Source organism: Anneissia japonica, unplaced genomic scaffold (assembly GCF_011630105.1).
Source record: "Anneissia japonica isolate Jap-2015-1 unplaced genomic scaffold, ASM1163010v1 scaffold1065_len1792383_cov172, whole genome shotgun sequence".
Classification (NCBI taxonomy): Eukaryota; Metazoa; Echinodermata; class Crinoidea; order Comatulida; family Comatulidae; genus Anneissia; species Anneissia japonica.
In genome coordinates, this window is record NW_022684135.1 from 1045438 (window position 1) to 1073190 (window position 27753).

Below are 27753 nucleotides of genomic sequence, written 5' to 3' on the forward strand. Positions count from 1 at the left end.
TGGCTATCATATATAAAATATGTCAAAGTTCAGAAATGGCATTTCCGGTAATATTTTAGCCAACTCTTTTATTAGACCAAATAGAAACATAAATCTTCCGAACAAATTAACACTAAAAGTAACTCTCTACCGCCAGTGGTTGCGGAAATATAAGGACAATATGGCTATGACCTTGAAGCATGTCAAAGGTCAGAAACGGCATTTCCGGTCATTTTTTAGCACAATGTTCCATTAGAGCAAATAGAAATATGCATGTTCCGAACAATTTGGCACCAAATTCAACTCTCTACCACCTGTGGTTGCAGAGAAACAAGGACCTTATAGCTTTGACCTTTGACCCTGACCTTTTGACCTTTTTCCACATTTTGAAAATATGTTACCAAGCCAAAAATGATTCTTGGACCACATTGAACCAATTTCTGAAGTCAAATTCTCTGCACCTCAAAGTGCATACAAAACCTGGTCTGGCTCCTAGGGTAAGAGTAATCATAAGAGTAGAGTTGAATTTATTCAATGTAAACACAAAGGATAGCCCACGAAATCTAGAAGAAAACTTATTGCAGTACACTCTTTTCTGAAGAGTGTACTGCATTCTTTAATATGCACATGGGTCATAAATGCACACAGGACCAACGGCTTAACGTCTCAACCGAACAATGGTTCATTTAATAAGCTCGTTTTCCTTATTAGTTTAGATGATTAATAAAAGAGTTGTAGTTTTTGGATATTTCAAAAGTCTTGATTAAAATATTGGATGTTACAAATCCCTTCAAGTTTAAAAAGAATCATAAAAAATTAGTACTTACTCAGAATGTTTAAAATTGAATACATTTTAAATCAAAGTTGACTGATATAAAGTGGTTGACTTCTCATCATGTTGCAGATAAGGTTCAGGTAAAACATTTTTGTATAGGTGTCACCACAACACAACTCTTTCAGCCCATGCCATCCGGAGAAATATTAAGCAATTAAGTTACGGAATTTAACATCATTACAGTAAAGTTTAAACCGCTACTTTAATCACCTTAATCATAATTTGTTCTCTTCTGGACAAAAACAAGGTACCTAATAGAAGCAAGAATATACGGCAGATACTTCACATATTGCATTAGCAGCAGCAAGCATAGTATAACATCAAAAATGGCTTTGCACACAAAAGCTAACTACTGAGCTACATTAAGCTCTAATCAAAAAAGTGATACTTGAAAGAATATCAGTATTATGAAACATAATGGCTTAAACGTATGAGCTACAAAAAGAGGGTAATGAATTGCTATTATGGGTAAGTTTTCATGATAACAACAGAACACCCTGATGTGTGGTAAAATTTCCCTGGTAAAAATGGCCCTGGTAAAAGTAGCCCTGTTAAAAATGGCTGGCCGCCATAAAAATGGCCCCAATGAGAAAAATTCAGTGATAAAAATGATTTTTCTTTATACAGTTAAATAGCAAGAATTGAATCAATAAATTAAAAAATTTCCCCCAATTCAATTTAAAAAAAATGTTTAAATGCTGTAAAATACCCTGTAGGAAAAATTGAATTAATAAATCAACATAAATCATATACAGTATATGCATATTTGAAAACTAAAATAACTTAGTTTTTCTTTTTAAAGAATCTACTGGTAATGGTAATAGATCTGTGGAGGACCAGGGATTTTTATCTGTGGGCAGTCCCCCAGGATAAAAAATAAAAGAAAGAAAATAAAGAAAGAATGTCAAATAAGTTGCCATTTATTTTTTTTTCTGAATAATTAGTAATACATTTATTTAATCAACTTATTTAATTTGCATAGCTGGTTTTTACTCACCGCCAACTAAAATCAAGACTATACTAAATAATGAAAATTGAGATTATATAGTATATATATATATATATATATATATTTGGAGAAAACCAATATTTCGACCCATCCTTTGCAGATTGAAGTTAAAAATTTATGGAAAATTGTGATGATTCCACTTCCGTGAAATTGGCCACAACTAAATTATTTTAATATTTAAAAAATGCATGATTTATGTTGATTTACTGATTAAATTGTTGCTATTTTTTAACATTTAAATGAAAAAAAAAATTTGTTAATATTATTCATGGCTTATTTTTTTCATCTATGAATAGTTCCTATGAATAATTCCTGCAAAAAGTAAAATATAAATGGAAATTTAATTGTTGTTCGATTCTTTTTAAAAACTAATTATTTAAGTTTTTTAAAATATGCATAATGATTTAAAAAAATCTGTTATGATACAGAATTATATTATTGGGGCCATTTTTACCTACAGTAACTGTCATTTGGGGCTATCTTTACCAAGGCAATTCTTACCAGGGAAATTTTTACAGGGGCCATTTTTACCGCAGTCAGTTTTACCTACACTCGAATACCCTGAATGATGTTCCAGGAAAATCCAGGGTATCAGAACACATCAACCACCTGAAACACAAATACACCCACGCAATATAACTGGAGGGATTCACCAAATATGAGTCATACAATAAAACAATTCAAAATCACTACAGAATAAAACCTTGTTATACTCCCCTCAACGTTTATAAACACAGACATTACTTCAAAGGAAGGGTCAAGCGATTTCATTCTTTTCCAACATGGCTCTGCTGAAAAATATTTTAGTTTGTCTGAAAAAATAGTGCACAGGTATGTTCATAATTTTTTTTTTTTATGTAGGCTCATAGGCCTAATTCTCAGTATAATTTTTAAGAATTCAATTGCCTTTTTACAATACAGATATACAGAGGTATTTGACTAGCAAGTACACAGTTTATACATTGATAAAAAACGAGAACCAACATAGGCTAGTGTATACTGAACAACAGGAAGCAATTCAGATGAAAGATAAAGGCTTATGTTCGTTTAAATAGGTCAATTATGTTACAGGCCTATTGAAATGTATTACAAATGTGTATACACACTAAAAAAAAAAAAACAGAAAGTGACTGTCGTGTCAACATGACATACAATATTATTAAATCCAGAATGCCTAAAAAACAGTACTGTTCTATGTTGGGATTTAAGAATGTGTTTTATTTTGATGATGGGTATGTACAATAAATAAATAATAATAAATTGGAGAATTTGTATAGCGCCTGTTTGAAAAAAATATATATCACTGGTGCTTAAAGATAAAAGAGTTATTGATTAAAGAGATAGGTTTTAAGTAGGTTAAATACATAAATGTAATTATTACAAAGTCCTCCTAAAACGTTGACTAATTTCATATCTAATTGCTCTCCTTAGTCTTTAAACAAGTGCATGATGCTCAACCATCACACATTAATTTCTAGTTTTAAAAAATTCTGTATGCTATTGCCATTATTGTGACATTTTCTTAAAGATATTCTAAGTTTATTGATCTGTGTAGGAGACAAAACAACGTAGGGGTGGATTCAGAATTTTTTATACAATGGTCCACCAATTTCAATATATCATCCTCCATGGTTAGATAAGTATCCAATAACACCCCCACCTCTCCCACAATCCTCCCCTGCCAATGTGCTAGACGTACACTAGTAAAAAAATGTTAATACTGTAATTCATTTGGAAATTTCCGAATGAACTTCTATTTTTTAACTTAATATAATTAATGATAATGACATGTATAAATGATGAAGAGGTTTTAGCTGAATATAATACATGTATATTGAATGACTTGTTATCCTGTGTTTTCCTGGTTTGCTTAAACAACTGCCAACATTAGTTATATGAAAAAGCCATCTGGACCCAAATATTTTCTGATATTGTGTTTAAATAAATTAATTGCTATAGTGTAGTACGTGAAATAGTTTTTGGTTCACTTTTCTTGTTAAGTCTGACTTAGATTTTGTTAACATAATATAATTGGATCATGGATCAGCAACATACTGGATGGGACACCAGCTCTGCAATCAGCACATTTTGTTTTTCAACCCACTCGCTAAGTGGAGAGAGCCTAAAGACACTATTTACAATTTTCTGTCAGTTGATTTGCACTACAGTATTTATTCATTTATTTATTTCAGATATAAAGTTCAACATATGTAATGTAACACAAAGAATAACCATTACTTCCATATTAATTATGGAAAAGAGCGGTTTGATCCCTGTGAGGGGTTAGTTTTCTGTACATGGAAGTGCCGCATTTACGGGTTATATTTTCGAGTACTTGGTAGCATAATCGCGGGAAATATGAGGGATTTACATAATAATTTTCAGTAAAATAGGTAGCGCAAGTGACTCACGTCTTGAAGTGGCTGCTGCACCCCATCCCCCCCACTCCCACACCCACCAGTTTGGTTCGTATACAAGTGAGCTCCTGGGGTATGATCTGGCCCACTTTAAGAACACTTCCCTCGAATAAACACCCCTCAAAATCGCTTTTCAACAAAATAAATGCCCAGGGTTGTTTATTCAAGTAAATACGGTATTTCAAATGCACTATGGAGATATTCCATACCTTTCAGTATTATCCCACCATACCATTTTAATTTTTTTTTAAAATTAATCTCAACAATGCATTTCAACCTTCCTCACTTCAGTACTATAAATTCTTAAAATAAAATGAAGACTTGCAAAATGTTAGTGGTGGCTAACCACGCACTACTTCTATTTTTATAACTTCATGCCTCAACCCCCTCACTTAATATTAACCACATTTTGCCAGGCGAATTTAAGAATACTGCCCTCACACAAAGGAAGGTATTCTATCAGTGCACAACGTCTAGACGATTCTACGGCTGTCAGCACAAACTATTAACTCAATTGGAGCCTATAGTAAGTGATTTTCTTTGTAATATTTTCACTAGTATGGAGATACTTGACTACATAGTCTAAAGTTCATCATGAATGATTTCCTATAGGATTAGATAGAAGAATTTATGTTAGTATTAGGTCTCATAATTAGGCCACTCTGCAGGTAAAAATAGGTTTCTAGGTAAACAGAGACAAGGGAGTATAAAACACATTTACCCCGTTACCCTGTGGAGCAATAACAGATCCTATGAAGGCCTAGGTCTATTGCTTAGGATAAATTACTATTAAAAAACAGAAAGGCATGAGGCCTACATAAATATTCAAATAAACATGCTAAAATGTAGTTGCAGGGCTTCACATTTTGCATGGTTTAGGGAAATAAGAGAAAATTGCGGTGATTTATATATTATCGACATTGTCGATATTGTCATGATCTCATACCTATATACGTCATGATATCTATAATTAGAATTGGTTTTTCCATTAATAGCTCATAAATACAATCTGAGTAACTGAGTTACTATAAACAGTTCTAAGGAAATAAGCATACATACTAACATTTTGATAAAAAATGGGAGAATGTGCTACAGGGGTCCTTGGCCTCAGGGAAGGGGGGAGGGGGAGAGGGCCTTAGCAATTTAATGTATCATAAAGAGTAAGTCTCATGATTCTTATGCTTATAGTCTTTCCTGACCGGACAGTGTGACTTAATTGCGGCTCCCATACAAAAAAAAATTGACTGACTAGCGGCCCTGGGCTTCGGGGCTCTAAGAGCTCTGGAGATCGGCGGAGGGACCAAACACGGTCCAGGGGCATGCCCATTGTTGGGATTTGAGGCCAGCCCGCAAGGTCCAGTGTTTCATAGTTGATGGCTAATTCATACGTTTACAGTATATGTGGCAAAGACAAGCCAAATCAGTCACTCGTCGCAAATCCTGTTTCAGAGATAACGACCACAACATGCTGGAATGTCACAATATTTTAAATTACCTTTATATATCTATATATCATGCCATACTGTTATTTTCCCCATTTTCAATGTTAAAACAACAATTTTTTTAAACAATTTAGTAATTCCCCAAAATCATAAACTTTAAAGGCTGATTGTTTAAATATTGTTCTTTAAACAGCTGTATGTTTAAACTTCTGTAACTTCATAACGAAATGTTGGATTTGAATGATTCTTTACCATTTTATAGCTCTCATTTTACTGTTTAACCCTATATTAATAACTAAAAATTTTGCGACGAGTAACTGGTTTGGCTTGTCTTTGCCACATATAGTAAAAATATATATAAAAAAAATTTTGCAATACCGTACATAAAAAAACTACATACACAAAACATAGGGTTTTAAGTTCACCACTATGGTCATATTCCAAATGTGAAGGCTTACATTTAATACTCAAGAAATTACTATTAAAAAACATAAAGGCATGAGCCCTACTTAAATATTTAAATACGGAACATATAAAATGTAATTTTAGGGTTTTCACAGTTTAGGAAATAAGAGTAATATATTCATGTCCTATCTATGCAGGAGCGGATGAGAGGGGGAAATAGGTAGTCCACACCCACCAAATTTTAAGAATAGGCCCCTCTAGACACTCAAAATGGCAATCTCAGATGGTAAAAAGCTTCCGGCCTCGACAACGTTTTTGACTTCTTCCCAATGGAAGCTATGCTCCCGGGATACCCCTCCCTCACAGGCATTGCAAAGGTCTAATCAAGGACCTGCAGTCTCATTTTATACTGGGAGTCGCAAAGCAAATAATGATTGTGGCAACTCTAGATGCCCAGAAATGGCACTCATTCAGACTTTGAAAATTTTTATGCAACCCCCTATAATTTTCATCTTTGTCGTCAGTCCAATTGTTGAAATATTTCAGTAAAATTAGCGACTGTAGATATGGAGGAAGGATTGAGTGGAGCTTTCCAACAGTCAGGTCAGACCATTTTTGCCATGGACAGGACGGTTCTAATACTCCACATATTAAGATTAAAAATTGAATATAAATATTTAAAAAAATATAATTTCTTAGATTTTTTATTTTTGTTGTCGGTTCCTAATATATGTAACTATGCCATGTGAGTTTCATTCATGCAGCTTTCATATTTTTGGCACAAAAAAAAAAAAAACACCAGACAGTGTATTTTGTTATCGTTTCTGCCTACCAGGTAGGGCGCTGCCAGTGTCTCAGTCAGGCCAATGTAAACATTGAAAGGGTTTTAATCATTTCCTTTAAATAGAATATCAAAGGCGGGAAAATTTTGGCTCAGATTGGTCATAAGTGCTCTGCTATACATTGGTTATACATCTTTGTGTGGAGTAGTTTTCTTCTTTTTTTTTTTTTTTAACTATTATTTGTCAATAATTATAAGTAAGTGTTCAATGTATTCTTGTTAATTAAGTTTAGTCATTTAATTCATTGTATACTTTATATGTGTTCTTTTTGTAATTTGTGTAACATGGATGTACAACCTTTGTGTGTGCTACCGATATAAAGGTGTAATTTCCCAATAATTACTTATGAAATATTTTTAATTACCTTATGATTTAATAGTCATCCAGTACTACCATGTACAGTATCAGACCAAGGAGGTTGAGTGCACATTGTATAGTTTAGTACTTCCCTGTAACAGCTTTTTCCCCTTTCAGATTTACCTAAAAAATATAAAAATATAAAAATGCATATTAATTGTATGTCTGAAAACATACAAGAGGATCCCTTTTGGTTCCTAGAACACCCTGAAAAATTCCCCATGGCCTTATTCATGCCTAGGGATCATATTAATATATTTATTACGTGTTTTATTCCATTGTTAATTTAGGGATCATCTACATTTGGTAACAGTGTGTTATAGCAGTAGTATAAGGGTCTCATTGTAAACATATTTTCTAACAGACGCTTTACAAATTCTCCAATTTATTATTATTTATTAACAATAATTAACAGTGTTATCACTAAGTAGGGTTAAATAGCTTATAATAATCCAACAGGGTTCCATAAGAGAGGGTTCCATAAGAGAGGCTTCCAAGTATTGAAATGCATGCCATCGCGTCAATCCACTAGGGTCCCCGTATTTGGAAGGGTAAGTTAACATTTTTAATCTGGTGACCTCATAGTGGAATCATGATACAAGAGCTGTCTCTTATACACATCGTGATGGGGTGGGGGTTAAACATCCCCCCACCCACAGGATCTGCCCCTGGTCATCACTGGTCCAAATCATTGAAGTTTTGTCTGATGACAATTCTACCCAAGCATAAGCAGCTTTATATAGAGCACCATGGAATACCGTAGTCCATTCTGTAATTCATATACCGTAAAATATATATAGAATAGAAAAGTAACCTTACGTTATATTTACTATTTCTCCACATTAATATCCTAAATAATACTATTTGACATTATTAGTCCTACTGTTGTGTGTGCTAAAGTGTCAACGACCACTGAATATTCTGTTAGAATGGTTAAAATTAATAATAATAAAAATGATGAGTCACTTGCTTTTAGATAGTATTCATGTATTATCTCGATCGACTGTATCCATGCCTACGATGAGTACAAAGTACATTCATTACAAATACAAAAGATATGGTTGGATAAAACAGCTGGGTTCAAAATCTGGATTTTCCAAAAATAATATATATATATATATAAAATTCTACTTATCATATTTTATGGATTAGACTTACTTTTTAGAATACTTACAACCTGTGTACCTTGTGTCTTGTGACTTTAATTATGAGACAATGCACACATATTCTTGGAAAGCATATATATATGAAATCTGGATTTTCCAAAATTAATTATTACTTATTTTTACCAACATTACAAATCATAATATCCCCCATACACAAATGAGAGGCCATTGAGGTAAGGTAAGTTGGTTAATTATGTAGGATAAGATTTTTTTTTTTAATTTGCTCTACAGTTCTTTGAGGAATTCTATCGCATTCATTCATACATCAATGACCTATATAATAGTTCCTGGTATCCATTTGTTAGCTACCAGACTGAAACTTACCGAAAAAACCGAAAGTCCTATTTGCTTAATCTTGAGAAGAAGCACACCTCAAAATGAAGCCTCCCTATCTAGTTTGCAAATGTAACCTCAATAAGAAGCCAATCTCGAAAAGAAGCCATATGTCCACTCCCTGATACAAACTGATATCTCTCTAATGTTTGGATAAGAAAAATGTTTTCAGTAGTCCCAAAGTTTTATAGTAGTAAATTCTGAAATTTACAGTATTCGTTTTTACAAGTGGTCTCAAAGCGAAGACCATTTCAAAAAGAAGCCCAACCAAAAGTCCAAAAAAATAGAAGCCCAGGTATTCTATTCAAGGTTTTACCATGGAGGAATTAGTTTTACAGTATCCCAAAAAAGGGGAAAAAATTGGCTTATAGCTGTCCACACATTTAATCAGCAGCCGTGTAGCAATCACAGGGAATTTAGTTGGATTTGTTGTAGGACCATAGTGCGACGCAGTGCAGTAACAGATCTAGGCTTTAGCAGGGGAGGGGGATGGTTGCCAAGGGGGGGGGGAATTATGGGAGGGGGTATCCCGTTAGAGATTTGTTTGAATTAATAGATGGCCAGGCACTCTTAGATGGCATCTGAAAAGAAGTAAAGCTTAAAATAGAATGCCCGGCTACTACATGTACTGTACACGAGAAACACACACACACACACACACACAAGACGAGTGATCATTTTTTTTTCACGGCAACCAAAGGGGGTGGTTAATAATAATAATAATTTATTTTTATTTTATTATTTATTTATTTATTTATTATCCCAGCCAACAGCAAACATAAAATTCGCCACTTACAGGAGGGAACATAAATAATAACTTTATTTATCCACGGATACTCATTTCAATCTTTTTACAAAGGTTGGTCTTCCAAGAGGCCGTGTTCTTAAACTACTGATATGATAAAAGAAAGGGAAAACAAACATGACAAAGTAAAAACCTACCAACTGTAAAAATTAGGAACTAAATACTACTTTTAAACAATTTCAAATTTGAAATAATAAAATCTGCGGTTTCAAAAACTGGTCAGGTTTGACACAATATTTTTAAAACTCTTTAAATCTTTAGCATTTTTTGCTTCTTCTGATAATGAATTCCATAATTTTGATCCATGATAGGTGAAACTTTTCTTTTTGTATTCAGTTTGAGGTTTGCATAGATAAAGTTTGTCTTTTTGAGGATATTTCCCGTACGATTAAAATCGTAACGGTACTGGGTTTGGTCTACAGGAGCTCGTGTTTCGTACAGGTCATTCCATTCATAGAAAAAGCCTTTAATGGTGAAAGCGTACCTGCTGTCTCTTATACACACCTGTCATTAGCCATAGTAGCCTAGGTCAATACATAACACCGGCTGTATAAAATTTATTATAAGATTGAAAATGTTAATCTTATTATTGCAGTAGTGATACACTATGTACACGGTTTATCTATTGTTATTTATTCGTTAACGTTATCATATTAATATATAAATTTAATGTATTGTTTAAGTATGAATTACTATGTCCATGTTATCTATTAAAATTGTATAATTAAATAATATAGTAATAGGCACTGATAACCGAGGTCTAGCCTAGACCAATCCTAAAACAAGTGAATATGTACACTTTAATGCTTTCACCATTAAAGGCTTTTTCTATGAATGGAATGACCTGTACGAAACACGAGCTCCTGTAGACCAAACCCAGTACCGTTACGATTTTAATCGTACGGGAAATATCCTCAAGATGCAATATTACTGAAAATATGTAACTCAAATCTAATTTTTTATCATATTTAGTACAGTAGTCTTTTGAATTTCATATAATTTGTACTGTCCAGAATATTTGGGTCACATACTTAAATTACATTTGAATAATATAACAATAACATAATATATATAGCACAAAAACTATGGGTTTCAAAGCGCTGTTTAAAGCAGTTATGTTGTGTTTAAACGCAGAAATAAAAAAAAGGGGGAGGGGGGATTTTAGGTCTGATTAGTTATGCCAATGGCATCACTTCCATCTCCTGGTGCCACCACTAAACCCAGAGGTGATGGAACTAGGGGGTGCTGCGTTATGGAGAGTAATGTGTGACCAGAAATTGTCTGCAGTCAGTTGGTTGTTACCATGTGCCACCGATGTTGGAGTACGTCAGCAACATGAAACTATTTATGTAATGCATGAATAAAGCTTGGGGTTTGTTGTGTAGTGAAATGATTATTGTACATTTTATGTGCTCCCTCCATGCATAAGTGTAAGCTAAATTATGGTGATTAATTAGCGAAGATATAGAAACAATATTTCGAAGTTCCCTCTTTCCAAGAGGGGATGCGAATGCTTTGTGAAAATGAGTACGCCACGGTACTCATTTTCACAAAGAAATACACACAACTGGTTAGCTAACAATATGCAAATGTTACATGAACGCCTGGGAAGGAAGGTGCTATCACGTTCTGCTGCCAAGCAAACATCTGTACTGTAGCATGGGGAGGGGGGGTAGCCTACTGATGTACTGTGTAGTGGGGGACGATGAGGCATAATAAGACTAGGCCTAGGCCTAAGTAGACAATGCAATTATATGTGATAGAAAGTACACTTTCAAAAGAAATAAATTAAAATAAGAAAAAAAAATATAACTAAGAATAATTCAGTTGCAGACGTACCTTTTTTAAGTATTATACAATGCTAACAAGCGGCTCTTGTAGCCCTAGCTAGGCAAGGCATCCATGTGCAAAGCAGTGGTGTTTGTTTATAAATGAAAAAAGCACGCCGGGAAAGTTTGCCTTACCAGGAAGAGGTGACGTAATCTAGCTTATGACGTATGCATGCTAACTATATTGTGAGTTTGACGTCACTAAAAAATAAACATTTTCAATTATAACCAAAACAAGGTTTGTGGGTGTAAATTCCCTTAATATGAATTAAGGGTAGAAGAATCTCCTTCCATACAAATTACAATTCCCACTGACATCTCAGTCGAGAAATACGGGAAGCTGACGTTTTTCTTGAAAATCTCACTACGTAACCATATTGAAATTTCTCGTTCCACTTCCGACTCAGAGTTGTGCTTTGCACACACCGCTGAGGGCGGCGTTCCGGGAAACCTGCGTCCAGATTTTAGCATTTTGGAGGGAAACAACTTAAATGAATAGAATAGTCATATATGTTCAGGGCTGGCAAAAGTGTACAACGGCGCAAATGGCAGTCGTTAGCATCATGAAGGTCCCCAAGGCATTTTTGGAGAAAAAAAAATGAACTGTTGGGCTATATAGTGTACAAATAACATTTGGTGCTGCAAGTATAGAGAAAATTTTCATGGTTGGAGGCACAAATGTTGTTTTTTTCTTTTTTCCAGGCCTCATGCATACGCTAATAATATATCGTATAATAATACACAGCAAAGTACAACAGACCTTTCAGTGCTGAAAAGGGACCACCTTTCAAACAACTCCTAATAGCATTTTATTGAAATCAATAAATCTTTATAAGGGGATCACTTCAGAAAAATAACATTCCTGAAACAGAGCTAACACAGAAATGTCTACTGTGCACCCAAAACACCCATTGTTCATCCCTAGCAATCGAATACAAAAGAATATAATAAATATCTTTATTGTGAATCCAGGCACATAGCAATGGTTCTCATTTAAGGATCACCTATACATTTTTTTGTTACAGTAAGGCAGGGGTAGGTATAGAAATTGGTCAGAAGGCCAAAGTGATTTTTTAATTTAACACAGAGGGCCACACCTGAATGTTTATGTTTCCATTACGCTTCCAAAAACCTTCATGCATGCACTGATGTTATACCGCTTTATGTTTTAATATTACTTTCTACAGATGATCGGTGTCTGGCCGTAAATACAACTATACTTTATTAGAATACAGTACACCTACTTTAATCTGGGTACATAGTACCTTGTGTCTTATGACTGTAATTGAACAATGCAGATCATTATTAGATAACACACAGATTCTTGGAAACCAAGGCTTTGAAATGCCCAATTGAAATCTGGATTTTCCAAAATTAATTTAGTTATTTTTACCAACATTACAAATCATAATATCCCACAATACACCAATGACAGGTCATAAAGGTAAGTTGGTTAATTATTCACACTATAGTTTTTTAAAACCTTCGCTATGTTCTTTGGGAAATTCTATCACATTCATTAAAGGCCTGTACATGTGGTTAGGGGAGGGAGAAGGGGGAGTGTGTTCACCCCCCAAAATTACCTAAGGTCCACATTTTCCAGGGTAGATATTTAAAAAAATCATCCCTCCCCCACTCCCAATTTGTCATAATTATTAAAAAGAATGAAAAGAAATTCCAATTCAAATTTGAGTCTGAAGGTGCCATCTGCAGCCATCTAACATAACATAAATGATACCTCAATCCAAACCATGGTGGGGCTGAGGTGATATGGACCCTCAATCTGTGAAAGTCCTTCCCTTGCAATAACAGATCTGGAAGGTTGTCAGGGAGGTCCTGCCTCCCCTTGGGCAAAAAAAGAGAAAATTCTAGACCTTTTCAGGACCTGTGAAATTTGTGCTGTTACAATGGGAAAATTAGTCTGGATTAATTGAATCATTTTCAAGAGAGAGAAAACCTAAACGTTTTTCTATCTTTTTGACTCAGGATTTCTTGCAAATATGTTTACTGGTACAACAAAAACATTTTTTAAATATAAATTTGATTCCATTCCTATGACTTTTTATATATATGTAACTAACCATAGATTTACTTGTGAACATCGGTAAAATGGGGAAGGGATTAGCAAAAAAAAATCACCTCCCTCATCTGTTTTTATTCTTTGATAGGGTGATGAACTAAAAATATATCTTTTATGGGGCCTAACGATATGATTCTTTTGCCATTTTGTAATTTAAATTTTTCTGATTAACCTTGTATTACTATAATTAGATTTTTTTGTGACGAACGACTTTTTGGCCTGTCTTTGCCACATACAACGTATACAATTATAAATAGTATATTTAAATTAATACTCATTTTACCTAGCATTGACTTGGTTCATTTTTGAGATCCTTTCTCTTATTAAATAAAATTATAATATTTTTGGAATCTTCAGTTCACCGCTTATTCGAAAGCGGCGCTTATAAAAAATTATTGGCATTACAGTATTGCATAATGGGGTGAAGCCTGATTATTCAATCCTATTCCATGATTGCATATATTATTATTATTCATAATAAAAGGATAATATTTAGCATACATTCCCTGCAATATATAATCACGTATGTGTAAGTGCGGATGCTAGTAAGGTTAGCTTTTGTCCCGGGGCTAAAGCCCGTATTCTTAAAACAAACTTTAGTCGAACATCGAACTAGAACTTCATTTAGTGCTAGTTTCAACTTCAACCTCAATTTGTATTCACAAACAACGTAGTCGAAGTTTTAACTACGACTAAATCAAGTCCTAGTTTTAGTTTAACTGAAGATGACTGACAAGCAACAACTATCAAACTAACCAATGAAAAGAGCTAATTTTAATAGATCCGGTAATGCGGATAATATTAAGCTGCCGTCTGTGGTTCAAAAACCTATTTCCTCATAATTCATAGTAGATCATCATTCGCTGAATTAATTTTCTATAATAATAACTATATTAGTTGTTAACATATTACGATAGAGAATTTGAACAGTCACTGAAAATTTGCTTTCTTTGGAGAACTGTTATAGTTGAGCCCGAGCAAGGGCGGCGCCATCTTTGTTGTTATGGCGAAGCTACGTGACCGCAGCGCGAGGGGATTTCATGCAAATCAGGAACTATCGCATGTGGCTGGAAGAAACACGTTAATTTCTCCTTTTAGAAGCTGAACTTGATGTCTCTTTTGTTTAACACACTGAAAATATATCAAACCTGCGTATACAATCGTTTTTCTTCGTTCCACTTCATCGTGAGTTACAAAAAATATGTTTTTAGTGGGGTAAATATTTCAAGTCAGCGATTTAGCCTGACCCTAGGCTGACTAAAAAAATCGGCCTGTGGAGGTGTCATTTTAGTCGAGGTTCGCGTCATTTAGTCGCAGTGCTAGTCGAAGTTCGTTTTAAGAATACGAAATGACATAATTTTTAAGTTTTAGCTCGAACTACGACTAAAGTTCATTTTAAGAATACCGGGGTAAGTAGATTGCTAAGAAAATAATTTAAAAAGAAATTTTTCAATTTCTTTTCAGTTTAATTAAAAAATATGAAGATGAATCCACCACCAGAAAAGGATCCAACACCACCCCCACTGGGGGAACAACAAGGGATATTTCCTGATGGTGTACCACTGGAGGAAACAATAGTGACACCTCCTGAAGGTGTTGACACCTCACCACTGGATGAAAAAGTAGTGGCAATTCCTAGAGATGTTGCCAGAGAACAGTTTGATAAAATGCCAGTGGCGTGTCAAAAAGTAAGCTTCACTCCAGAATTTGGTGAAAAGCCAATGGCACCTCCTGAAATCTACAAGCCACCAAACTTGAATGGTACCCCAAATATGAATTTTTCTCCAGGTGATATCTTGTAAGTTAATTATTATTTCAAAATATCTATCAATTTCTGTCTAGAATATCAAATTTGATTTGAAAAAACATGTGGCATGCCTATAGTATGACATCACATTGTGACCATATATAGGCAAATTATGACTATATGTGGCAAAAACAAGCCAAAGCAGTTGCTCATTGCAAATCGTGTTTCAGAGATAATGGCCAAAACATGCTGGAATGTCAACATTTTTTTGAAATCTATTTTATTGCACTAAACTAACCTTTATATCTATACATCATGCTATGCTGTTATTTTCAACATTTTCAATGTTAAAACAACAATTTTTAACAATTTGGTGATGGTCTGCTAGAAATCATAAACTTCTCAAATATTGTTCTTTAAACAGCTCTATGTTTAAATACTTGTAACGTCATAAGGAAATGTCGGAGTTCATTGATTTTTTTCACCATTTTATAGCTCTCATTTTACTCTTTAACCCAGTGACTGGTTTGGCTTGTCTTTGACACATATATGGGCATGCAACATATTTTTGATAGTGTGGTATTTTAACAAACTTTATAGTTATGTAGCCTAACTACCTGATTACTGAAATTTTAATTATGCAAATGAGCAAATTAGCATATTCCCACAAGTACCAAAAACAGTAGGCTCAACCTTCTTACTATCTTGCATTTTGCCAACTTTGAATCCAATCAGACTTACCAAACTTATCGTTGTAACTACCATATATTATCTGATTAGTGAAATATTAATTATGCAAATGAATGATTAGCATATTCAAACATGTACCAAAACAATAGGCTTCTTATTACTATTTTACATTCTGCCAGGTTTGAAACCAATAAGACTTACCAAATTTGAGTTATTGTGGTAACTAGCTTAAATTACCAGATTGGTGAAATATTAATCATACAAATGAGCAATTAGCTTATTCACACACATACCAGAAACAACAGACTCACTCTTCTCATTAAATTATTGCATTCTGCCATGTTTGAAACCAATCAGACTTACCAAACTTTAGTTATCATCATTGTAACTGGCCTAAATTACCTAATTAGTGAAATATTATTTATGCAAATGAGCAATAGCATATTCACACTTGTACCAAAAACAATAGGCTCTGTCAAGTTTGAAACCAATCAAAATTACCAAGCTTTAGTTATCATAGCAACCAGCCTAAATTACTTGATTAGTAAAATATTAATTATGCAAATGAGCAATTAACATATTCACAGATGTACCAAAAAAAACAATAGGCTCTGTCTTCTTATTACTGTCTCGCATTTTGCCAAGTTTGAAACCAATCTAACTTACCAAACTTCAGTTATCGTGGTAACAAAAAATTTGCCCAACAATGAAAACAGCGACTACGACAATGACAACATGCAGAAGAACATGGGCAAAAACATTAGCTGAGGCTAATAAAAATGACAATAAATAATTCCAGGAATATAACTTCATTACAATGGTTCAAAGTAATAAATACAACAAAAAATAAACATTCAATAAATAGTTGTTAAATAACTAAATTTAATTGATTTAATATACTATTATAAACTTTAATATTATTTGTTAAGGAGTTATTTTTGATGAAACAAAAAAATATAATAAAAATAAATATAGCAATAAATAATATTATTAAAGGTAAATGGTATGATTGATGGTATATTTTTTAATTGTAGAAACAAGAACTTTGCATCAAACCATAAACCATATGAAAGTGAGGGGGATGAACTTGCTATGAAACATGATTTGCCAAGGCCTAGTAGTAGATCAAGTTTCAGTAGTGAACGTAGCGACAGCTTTGAAGTCCTCTCTGAACCTGATGATGTAATTCAATTTTTTAATTCATTATATTTATTTCTGAAAATGTAGTCTAAAATTATAATGCATAAGTAATTTGCAAGTTTTCAGAAGATACAAATTATGCCATGTGTGAATTTCATCCATGTGGTTTTGATATCTTTGGCACAACAAAAATAAAGATAAACAAAAATCAATTATTTCCTGTGAATTTGTCCTATGCTTGGACAATATTTTGCCTACCAGTGGAGTGCACGCCAGTGTTTCAGCCAGGCCAATATGAACATTGAAAGGGGTCTATAGCTTGAAAATAACCAGGATATAATTCAATCAATTAAAATGACACATAAATATCACCGGAGTGTGGGCTGAAATAGAGAGGGGGATTAAGGAAAAATATTGAATGGTTGGTGATCTTGTTTCCCACAGGTACAGGCCTCCACTTATGAGGGACCTACTTCCTGTGACTACCAAGAAATCTTGGCGTTTGTGCAGAGCAAGATCATTGTGAAAAACAACCCATCTTCACCACCACTGGAAGAAGAATCAGCACCTAGTGTCTGTCATCCACCTGTGAATGATAGCTTATCAGCCACAAGGTAAGGTGCTCCAAGGACTGCATATTCTCATGCTGTTTTAAAGTAAGTAGACTTCACATGTAGCCCTTAAAAATGTATTGTCCCTTGCTAATTTCAAAAAATCATAAAAATAATTTACTCATATTGCAATAGCATACAAATTATTAACTTGTGCATAAAAATTATTTAATTTAAAAAATGTGTACTCTGATTTTTAAACCAAAAAATTATAATAAAATTAATATAACACTTCCACTGACTGGAAGTGTTTCTATAATTTTTCGCTGTAAACTGATGAGTAGACATTTTTTTTAAAATACACTAATTTCTAATTTTAAGTTAATAACTTTTATGTTACTTCGAAATGGGCAAGTTAATTTCAAAAAATATTTTAATGTTTTTTTTGGTATTTAGCAAGGGACAATACATCTTTAAAGCGCTTCACATTATTACCCCCTAGTCATTGGATCAAGCACATATGGAACACATACACAGCTCCCTGGGGAGAATTCCATAATGTTGCGGCTGTAATCAGCGCAGTGTGGTGAGCCTACCACAGGTAGAGAGAGACAACCATTGGTATAAAGTGCCTTCTAAGACCAAGCGAAATGCACAGTGAAGAATTGAACATTTCAGTTTGCCACTTGGCATATTCTTGGCCTTCGGCAAGTTAAAACAATTAATTTTAAAAAAAAGAGATGGTACACTTGATTGTATATATTTTTAAATTGTAGACAAAATGACTCATCAGCATCTAACCAAAAACCAAGAGGGATTGAATACACAAGTAAAGAGGGAGACAGATTTGCTGGGACACATTTTTCGCCAAGGCCTAGTAGTAGATCAAGTTGTGAGAACATTCCCCCTGAAGTTACTCAGGATTTTGAAGCTGTCTCAACTTATTCAGACAGTGGTGGATGTAGTGACAGCTTTGAAGACATCTCTAAACCTGATGATGTAATTCAATATTTAATTCAATATAGTATATATTCTGGAAATTTACAAATAATCAAAATGTTGGAGAATAAAATAGACTTGTAGACCATTCTAACAACGATAACAATAATAACAAGGGTATTCAGTAGAAAGTACATCACTGCCCACCGCAAATCCTTTTCTATAAAATAGATCTCCCAAAATATATTTCTAATTTCCAACCACCACCCCCACCCACTTTGCTCCGCTACTCTTAAAAAACACCTGGAATAAACACCTTTATTTTCAACAATACTGTGTGAATATTTTAATGAAATTATCTTTAGAATGATGTGTATCTGAAATTACATAATTTCTCTTGGTTTATAGCTTGAGAACCAATCAGGAGGCAAGACTTTTTTTTACCTTGTTTGCAATCTTATTATTTTAAAAATCGTCAGAGGAGGGCAGGAAAAAGCAAAAATGAAATGTAATTCTTATTCAAAATCATTAGTATTGGGGGAAGCGGGGTCGCTAAACAAGGTATAAAAAAAGTCTTGTCAGCTTAATGCAATGACACTCGAGTGTGGACTGAAATAGATGGTTGGGGGGGGGGGTTAGAGTAAATTTAATGGTTTGAGTTTTTGTTTTCCACAGGTACAAGCCCCTACTGAGTTTGAGCCTTCTTACTGTGACAACATACAAGCATGTGAAGAATCTGCTATACCACCTAGTGTCTACTATCCCCCTGTAAATGACAGCTTGTCAACCACAAAAGAAGGTGTTCCTAAGGCTGAATTTTCTGCTGCTGAATTACAAAAAAAGTAAGTTATGACATCAATAGAGATATGTTTGTACTTCTTCAGCCTAAAATAACACAAGATTACTAAGTACAAATAGTGCTAATGTGGGAAAATATAATTCATGGTAGCCTGTACAATCATTAAACACAAATTAATGCATCATTATACAATGATACCTATATATATTCTATTAATTTGATTGGTTAAAAACAGGTCATGTGAGATTGATTTAAAATAACTATTCCATGGTTATTTGAGTACTAGTCAACGATTATTGAATAGTACTTTTCCATCTCCAAGATGACAAAAATCTCAAATGCAACGCAATGCAAAGAAAGAAAGAAAGATAGCCTAGCATAGCAAAGCGTAGTTACAAACTGTGCGTCAACAATTAGTTGATCATTCAGTAGCCCTCGAGTAGCCCTCGCTCCGCCGATAACATGGCAGGTCCATTTGATACTGCGTCATTTGTACTTTTGAGCGAAGAAGGTTTTAGGAATTACTAAATGAAGTGATGCCGAATCAACAAAAAAGGCAATAAAATAACAGTAACTCACAAAAACTCTTTGAGTAAAGAAGATATGACAAAGATTTTGCTATCGTTAGATACAGCAGCCTATTCAACTCGGCTACACCTCGTTGAATAGAACATCCAATCTTTCACCTCATGAAATATTCTACCCCATTGCACTCATAAACATTCATTATTTGTATATTGAATCATGGAAACAAGCAACTGTTGGCCTTAATCCACTTTCACTGAACCCCAATCTTCAGTCAAATTTCAGAACATCATTAGATACAATGGGGGTGTCAATATTTGCCTGATAGTGGGTGGGGGAAAAGCTAAGTCTGAGGATGTCTGACAATTCCCTACAGAAGCTAGCATGACCCAGGGGCAACACTCTCATGAGCCAAGCTCAAATTGGGCAGTTTTGGGCCATTTCAAGCAATTGTGAAACATTTCAGAACATTTGCCAACAAACTTAAGCACTGATTCTTAATTAAAAAAAATAGGTTTTCCATTTTGTGATTAGTTAAATGAATCATTAAAACATGGACCATTGAATACAAAATAAAAACAAAATTTTAAGCTAAATGTACAATTGATTGTTTCTATTGCTGTTGTAGACTGGACTCTGGATATGGGTCAAGCAAAAAATCAACAGGAGCATTTGAATCTAAAGAAAGTGAACGAGATGCATTGTTACCCTCTACTATCCTAAAGGAGAGCAACAGAGAATTTCTAACTACTGGCTCAAGTCTGGGTACTTTTGATGACAAAATACAACCTGATGATTCCGCACATTCAGAGATTAGCGATAGTGACAGTATTGAAATTATCAGCAACTCTGATTTTGCTGAGGTATGTGTGATACTTTAGATCAAACTATCAATCAAATTAACAATCAATTATAATCATCCATGTGGAGTGGAGTTAAATAGCCTTGGTGGTTAAGATATATGCCTTCTAATCCCAGGGTCCTGGGCTCAATTCCTGACACAGCAGAATTTTGTCTCACAACTAAAACAAACTCCACTCCCTACAGTATTAGTCTTATCAGATTTAATAAAAATGCATAACTGGGTCCTTCATTTCATTTTATTTCAAACTCAAATAGCAGTAAAATCAAAACTGAATTGCATGTGATGTACAATACATTAAAATTCTTTAGAAAATTTAACTTATACAAAGGTAACATTTTACGTGAATGACGATGCCCAAAATTTAAGTAAAAAACACTATTTAAACTACTACTAAAAAAGGGACATGGAGACAATATAGTATACTGCTACTATAAAAAGTCATGAAGACAATATACAAACTATTAAAATACATTAAAAATAACATTCACAGAAACTTTTGCTGTTATAATATTAAGCAATTAGTAGAGCTCCGCATAGTACACTACAGGAAAATTATTATATAAAGGTTAGATTTAATGATGATGACATAATTAGTGTTGAAATTTCGATACTTGGAGTATGTATTGTACTATCTTGGTTTATAGGCTCAATGAAAAAAATTATTAGTTTATAACCGCCGTGCGCATGTCTTCTTTGGTACTGGAAAAAAATTTATTTTTTGGGGGGGAAAAAAAAAATGTTGGAAAAAAAAAATGAAAATTGGTTTTTTTTGGAAAAATTTTTTTTTATTCATTTATTTTATTAAATAGTTAGTAGATATTGTTTGTATTATCTAAATCATGTTTACATTGAATATCAATGCACCAGCAAACAACCCAAGGGTGATATTTGGCTTTAGCAAAATAAAAATAAAAATTGGAGTTGCTGTGATGATGTCACGATTGCTTTAATAATAATAATTATTATTATTTTTATTTTCATCATTAAACATCATTCCTGTGGGAGATATCTACTGAACAGGATTAAAATCAATCAACTGCAATCAATCTACTTTAAAGCACAAGACTTATCAACATGTTTCGTGAACCAAGCAATGTCTAAAGCTAATAATAGAGTCATACTAAATATGAGCTACAGCGGCTAAGGTAGTCACGGACCACGCCTGTACACCGGTCAGCACAATTATGTTGCGAATAGAATAGGACCTACAACTACCTGATTAATTACTATATTATCATAATATTCTTTTGAAATCATATCGTAATAAAAAATGTTGGCTTATGAATTGAAAATTTCAGGGTACAAAAAATATTAACTTTTCAATATGTTAATATGTTAAAGTTGAAATTAGCATTATTTTATATACTCATTTTTGTTTTTATTTCTATGTAATTTAGAGACCAAACACTGATCGTGAGGACATTGAGGATTTAGGACAGTTTTCAAGACAAGTACTCCGAACAACGAATTTCCCATACTATGAAATGTATGCTACAGGAGGCCAGGTATTGTTAAACTCATCAACATCTTATAATAGTGAACCAATTTAGTAATTTTTTTTTATTGCAAAATAAACCTAAGACTATTTCATTTGTAGAGAACAATAGGATATACAAACAAATAAAAACTTCATTTAATTTCTCATAGCCTTTGTCTATCATTAATAGGTAAACATATCTTTGTTACATTTCAAGAGGTTCAACTACCTTTAAAAGAGAATCCTATCTCGAAATGTACTACCACAAACAATGAGGGCGCTCCTCAAAGAATGTAAAAGTTGTTTGTATCAACATAAATATGACATGGAATGCTTGCTATCTGACACAAATGCACATTCACACAGAAAAATGTAGCAAAATTCTTAATCTTCTCTAGTATTGGACACATGGAACACATTTTTCTCATGTGAATCGGGTATAGGTAAACACAAATGTAAAGATACACACAAATACGTGAAAAACAATTACATGGTAAAAAGATTTTTGTGCTCAAAGTGATCAAAGGTTAAACACTATTATATACAATTATACTATGGTACAGTATAATTGACTTATATTGGTAATAGTACTTTAGCATTAAGTTTCTGAAAAAAATATAAGACTCTATAAACTATATTTCAGAATTTAAAGATTGTTCTGAAAAATGGAGAAATATACCAGACTTTCTGCTATGTGTATTCAAAGGACATCAGCTGGCAGTTGGATCTTGAGTATGGCTTTAAGGGAGAGGAAGGTGAAGGATATGGCCCAACTAAAGAAGCGTTCACCAGGTTCTATGAGGAGGGAAAAGACTTAGTCTATGATGGATATGGAGAAATGGTACCAAGGAAATGTGACAAATGGAAAATAGTAGCTCAAATCCTGTATCATCAATTTAAACTCACGAAAAGGTTTCCTTTGTTTCTGTGCAGAGCTCTCATCAGTGAAATGCTAACTGGAAGAGATATTAGAGAGTACGATCAACAGTGTTTATTGAAATCTTTTTGCAATACAAAAGTGATAAATAATAAAATCATTTTTTTATCTGCAATTAATGATGGCTTAGAGAACATGCTACCGGAGGATCAAGAAACTTTGTTTAGAGGTATTAGAGAAGAACTAACAGCCGCTAATTTTGAACATAAAAGCATTAACGCTGAAAATTGGCGCGAAATTCTTCTTATTTTGGCCCACTTGGTTCTTATAGAGAATTCCTCAAGTGTTGTGCATGAATTCCAAAAATGCATGAGAAAGGATAACTGTGAATTCTATTCTGTAGATGAGGCAAAACAAATTATCAATGAGTTGAACCCTACAGCAAATGCCATCATAGGTAAGATTGAAATCCCATCAAATTTATCAGAAAAAGAAAATAATATTTTAAGATTCCTGTTTCAATTTATATCATCTTACTGTCAAAGCAGTGAGAATGCAGAACGACTCATGTTGTACTGTACTTCAAGCACAACACTGCCATTTGAACCTATTAAAATAGATTTTAATAGTGTTAATGGACTAATGCGTGCAGTTACAGCTAGCACCTGTGATAACTTGTTGCATATACCAAACACCTATGAAGACCAACGAAAATTTGAGGAGGAATTTATAAATACACTCCAAAGCAACGAATCATTCGTCTTTAGCTATAATTAAGATTAATCAAATACTGTAGAGGCTTCCTGCAGAACAGCAGCAGCAGAAGTAGTAGCCATGTACTGTAAGTAGTTACTTCATTTTTGGAGTTTGAATGAAAGCTTGAAACTCCGATTTCTACTATTAGATAAACAATCAGATTTCAGAGGTTTTCAAACTTTTAACCAACCCTCAGATGTCAGAGGTTTTGCATACTATATGCGAAAATTCCAAAATAGGAGTTTTCAAACTTTCAATATAACCTCCGATTTCGAGGTTCTGCGTACTATACGTGGAAACTAAAAAATCGGAGTATTATTAAAAGTTTTGCTCTCTCTCTTTCTCTCTCTATGTGTATATATATATATATATATATATTAATATATAGAAAGACAGAGCTTATTTAATTAATAGTACGCAGAAACTCAGAAATCGGTTTGAATAAAAGTCTGAAAACTCCAATTTTGGAGTTTTCGGTTATAAAGTAGTACAAAAACCTCTGAAATTTGACGGTTGATTAAAAGTTCGCTCTCTCTATAGAGCTTGTTTAATTAATAGTATGCAGAAACTCAGAAATCGGAGGTTTGATTAAAAGGTTAAAAACTCCGATTTTGGAGTTTTCGTGTATAGTACGAGTTTTGGTGGTGGGCGCAGACACTCTGATTAAGGAGTAACTACATACCTCTAGTAGTAGTAAGTGTGTTTTAGACACAGCTTTTTGAAAGTTACAGTCAATCATAAAAAATAGGCTTACATCCCTAGTAAACTTGAAAACACTGTAACTTATCAATTATTTGTTCAGCGAGTCAGTAATTGTCAATAATACTATATTGAAACATTATTTCTTAATAATAATATTAATAATAATAATAATGGTCATTTATGTAGCGCCTTTTCCTCTCGATTACAAAGCGCTTGTATCATGCACATAGGAACCTCAAATGTGCTTATACAGGTTATTCAGACACTATTTTTATTTTGATAAATAATAGCAATAAATTTAAATGGCAAAACAATTTCTTGAAACCCATTTTGACACATCCACACCAAATTATCATTGGATACAATTAGTCTCACAATGTTGATGTTGTTTAAAACACATCATTTATAACTATTGTATAACTTCTTATCTAGGTATTCATGGTTGCTTTTCATATACTTTACTGTACATAACTCATGAAATCAAAATAGAAAAACTTCTGAAATGTTAAATTTTATGTTAACACATTTAATTGTAAATGTGACTCATTTTTATTGCTGTAAATCACAAAGGTAATAACTATGTAACTTTGAACTGTGTATAATGTACTGTCTGCAAAACAACCTTAAAAAAATCAATTAAAATGAATTGGCTCATTTAAAAGAATCAAATAAGTCAAAAAAATAGATCGATATTTTAACTGTCTTTTGAATTGACTAGAAAATTATTTGTACATTATAAAAATCAAATAAAAAATTTAATTTTTCAATGAATTTAGCTTATAACATACAGTTCATCATTAAATAATCTAAAAGTAAAACTATAAAGCACATTCTGGAACTAAAATTACTATAAACATTGAACAAAAATATTTTCTCATTTAATTTACTAACTGAAAGACTATTTTGCAGTCTGTGTAGATACTATAGCAAGAAATTGTGGCTATTTAAACTTAAAAATTAACACACCAACATTAATCATGCACTTTTTCTAGTTGCAGCCATTTTTATTTTTAATGTCCAATACATCAAAAACAAATTATATAAATTACAAACATTGCTGCAGAAGGCAGAAAAGCACAATTAAAGGCAATCATATTGAAATACACTGGTTGACTGTATTGCCTTTTTATGCAATAATTTTGAAATGCTCTAATCCATAATTAGAGCATCACCATGCCATAATCACGGATTAGAGCATTACTATAATGCCTTACATAGGAAAATACTTAATTATATTAACACACAGACAGTATATTAAACATTTATGTAAATATGTAAATGTTTCATATGTTGATAAACAATCATTCCAAAATAAATAATTACTAATTTTGTAAATACATTAAACTATACTAATAATTTTAAACATGTTTTAAAACATCATAAAATTATAATTATGGATTCTTCAAATGAAACCTATAATTTTACTACAGACCTTATATTTTACTGACAATACTATTTCAATCCAATAACATCAATTCTTCTAGACAAGTCTCTAAATTATTGTTTCCTCCTAGTGTAAAAAACTTTCGGAAAGCACAGTGTTTATATCGAGAAACATTTTTTTTGTTTATTAATTGGATCGTGGTACCCAAAACAAGTAGAACATGAAACACTATTGGTGCAAAAAAGTACTTTGGAATGCAATTGATTATATTGGATATATTTTTAATAGTTTTCAATGATTAAGATAAAATTTTGGGATTGGAATCCTGTTTACAATCCTTCAACAGAAAATACAATTGCATGACAGGTAGTTGTCTACCCTATTGAATGTTCCCAGGATCTGTTACTGTTCTAAATTAAGTAAGATAATCATATCTTGGTTTAACGTTCTTAGCTTTCCTTTGAATTATACATGTTTCTTGAGCAAGTAAAATTTTTTTTGTTTAATTTAAAGAATCCATCATTATCTACACTGAAACCAGAATAATTATTATTTCTGCATCGACAAGTGTGTAACTGTAATATAAATAATTGTATATATTTAATCATGTTAATAAATTAATCATTATTTTTAGATTATATTAATCAATTGATAAAAAGTGTATATTGTAAGAAAATGTAAATAGAAGTGATGTTTGCCCTGCCTGACATGTTATCGTACTGAATACTCAGTACGTTACTCAACACTTGCGAAAAATATTTCGCAATTGATTCGGGTAGGAATTGAATTTGAATCACAACCTCTATAACCACTAGACCACCAACCTTGCACTTTGTTACTAGTGTTGAATACGACCCAAGTAGCAGCAGGCGCTACAACAGACCAAATTGGCACCTCTAGCTATTACTAGTCACGTGACATATAGTGGGTACTAAATATCAACATCCACATCGTAAACCACAGTGTGCACATTGAACACAGTATATTGAGAGAGTTATGATGTTTTTTAGACAGCGACCCAACATAAAGTAAGGCAGTAGGCCCATGTTTTTTTTTAAATAGTGATTTATAATTACTTTGGCAATCTGTGCATTTTTATTTAGGCTGTGGATTGCTGCTAGTCTAGGCTATATACAGGTATAGGCCTAGGCTGCACTGCAGTGTTAAGATTTATAGTAATAATAAAGGCGCCGCTCTGGTTCGTTTGTTTCCTGTAGTTTCTCCACTTAGTAAAATGGTCAAAATTTACCCCATTCGCGGGAGGGCAAATGTTCCATCAATGTTAATGCAAATACGCGAACAACTCATTCTTCTGCTATTGAAGTTCTTTGCTAATATCCACTATAAGTCACATGACCCAAGCCGCTGATTCAGTCTTTCTATTTCTATATTTAAATGTTTTGCATCAGGAAACATTCCTATATAGAAATTCCTGATGCAAAACATCAAAATAAAATGTAAATATTGTAAATAATTTTGAGAAAACATACAGTACCCATCTTGAAAATGAAAAGCCTATTCTATTTCTGTTCAGCTTTCAGCTTACAGTAGCCGTGAGGAAAATCTGGCCCTCCCTTGGCGTTCCTTCAAAACATTTTTTAAAGTAATTACTGTATAATACATAATCATAATACACAATCAATTATAATATTTTTTTTTATTGAGAATCACTTCTATCATTGATTGACAGATGATTTCTTATTCCAACACAATATCCCTCATCCTTATTAAATTTCACTACCAAAAAATCTGCAGGCCAAGTTAGCATAAATTATTTGGAATTTTTCATTAGAATACTGTAT

General features: G+C 33.1%; 1 protein-coding gene across 1 annotated transcript; it reads left to right on the forward strand.

Annotated features, from left to right (window-relative positions):
* The first annotated feature begins 4716 nt into the window (after positions 1-4716).
* LOC117103962 lies at positions 4717-27747 on the forward strand. Its single transcript, XM_033244609.1, has 9 exons — positions 4717-4766; positions 14964-15297; positions 16971-17118; positions 17521-17690; positions 18404-18626; positions 19242-19408; positions 20519-20753; positions 22153-22260; positions 22876-27747. The coding sequence occupies exons 2-9, from the start codon at positions 14978-14980 to the stop codon at positions 23884-23886; spliced, it is 2382 nt and encodes a 793-aa protein (XP_033100500.1). The 5' UTR covers positions 4717-4766; positions 14964-14977; the 3' UTR covers positions 23887-27747.
* Positions 27748-27753: the final 6 nt, after the last annotated feature.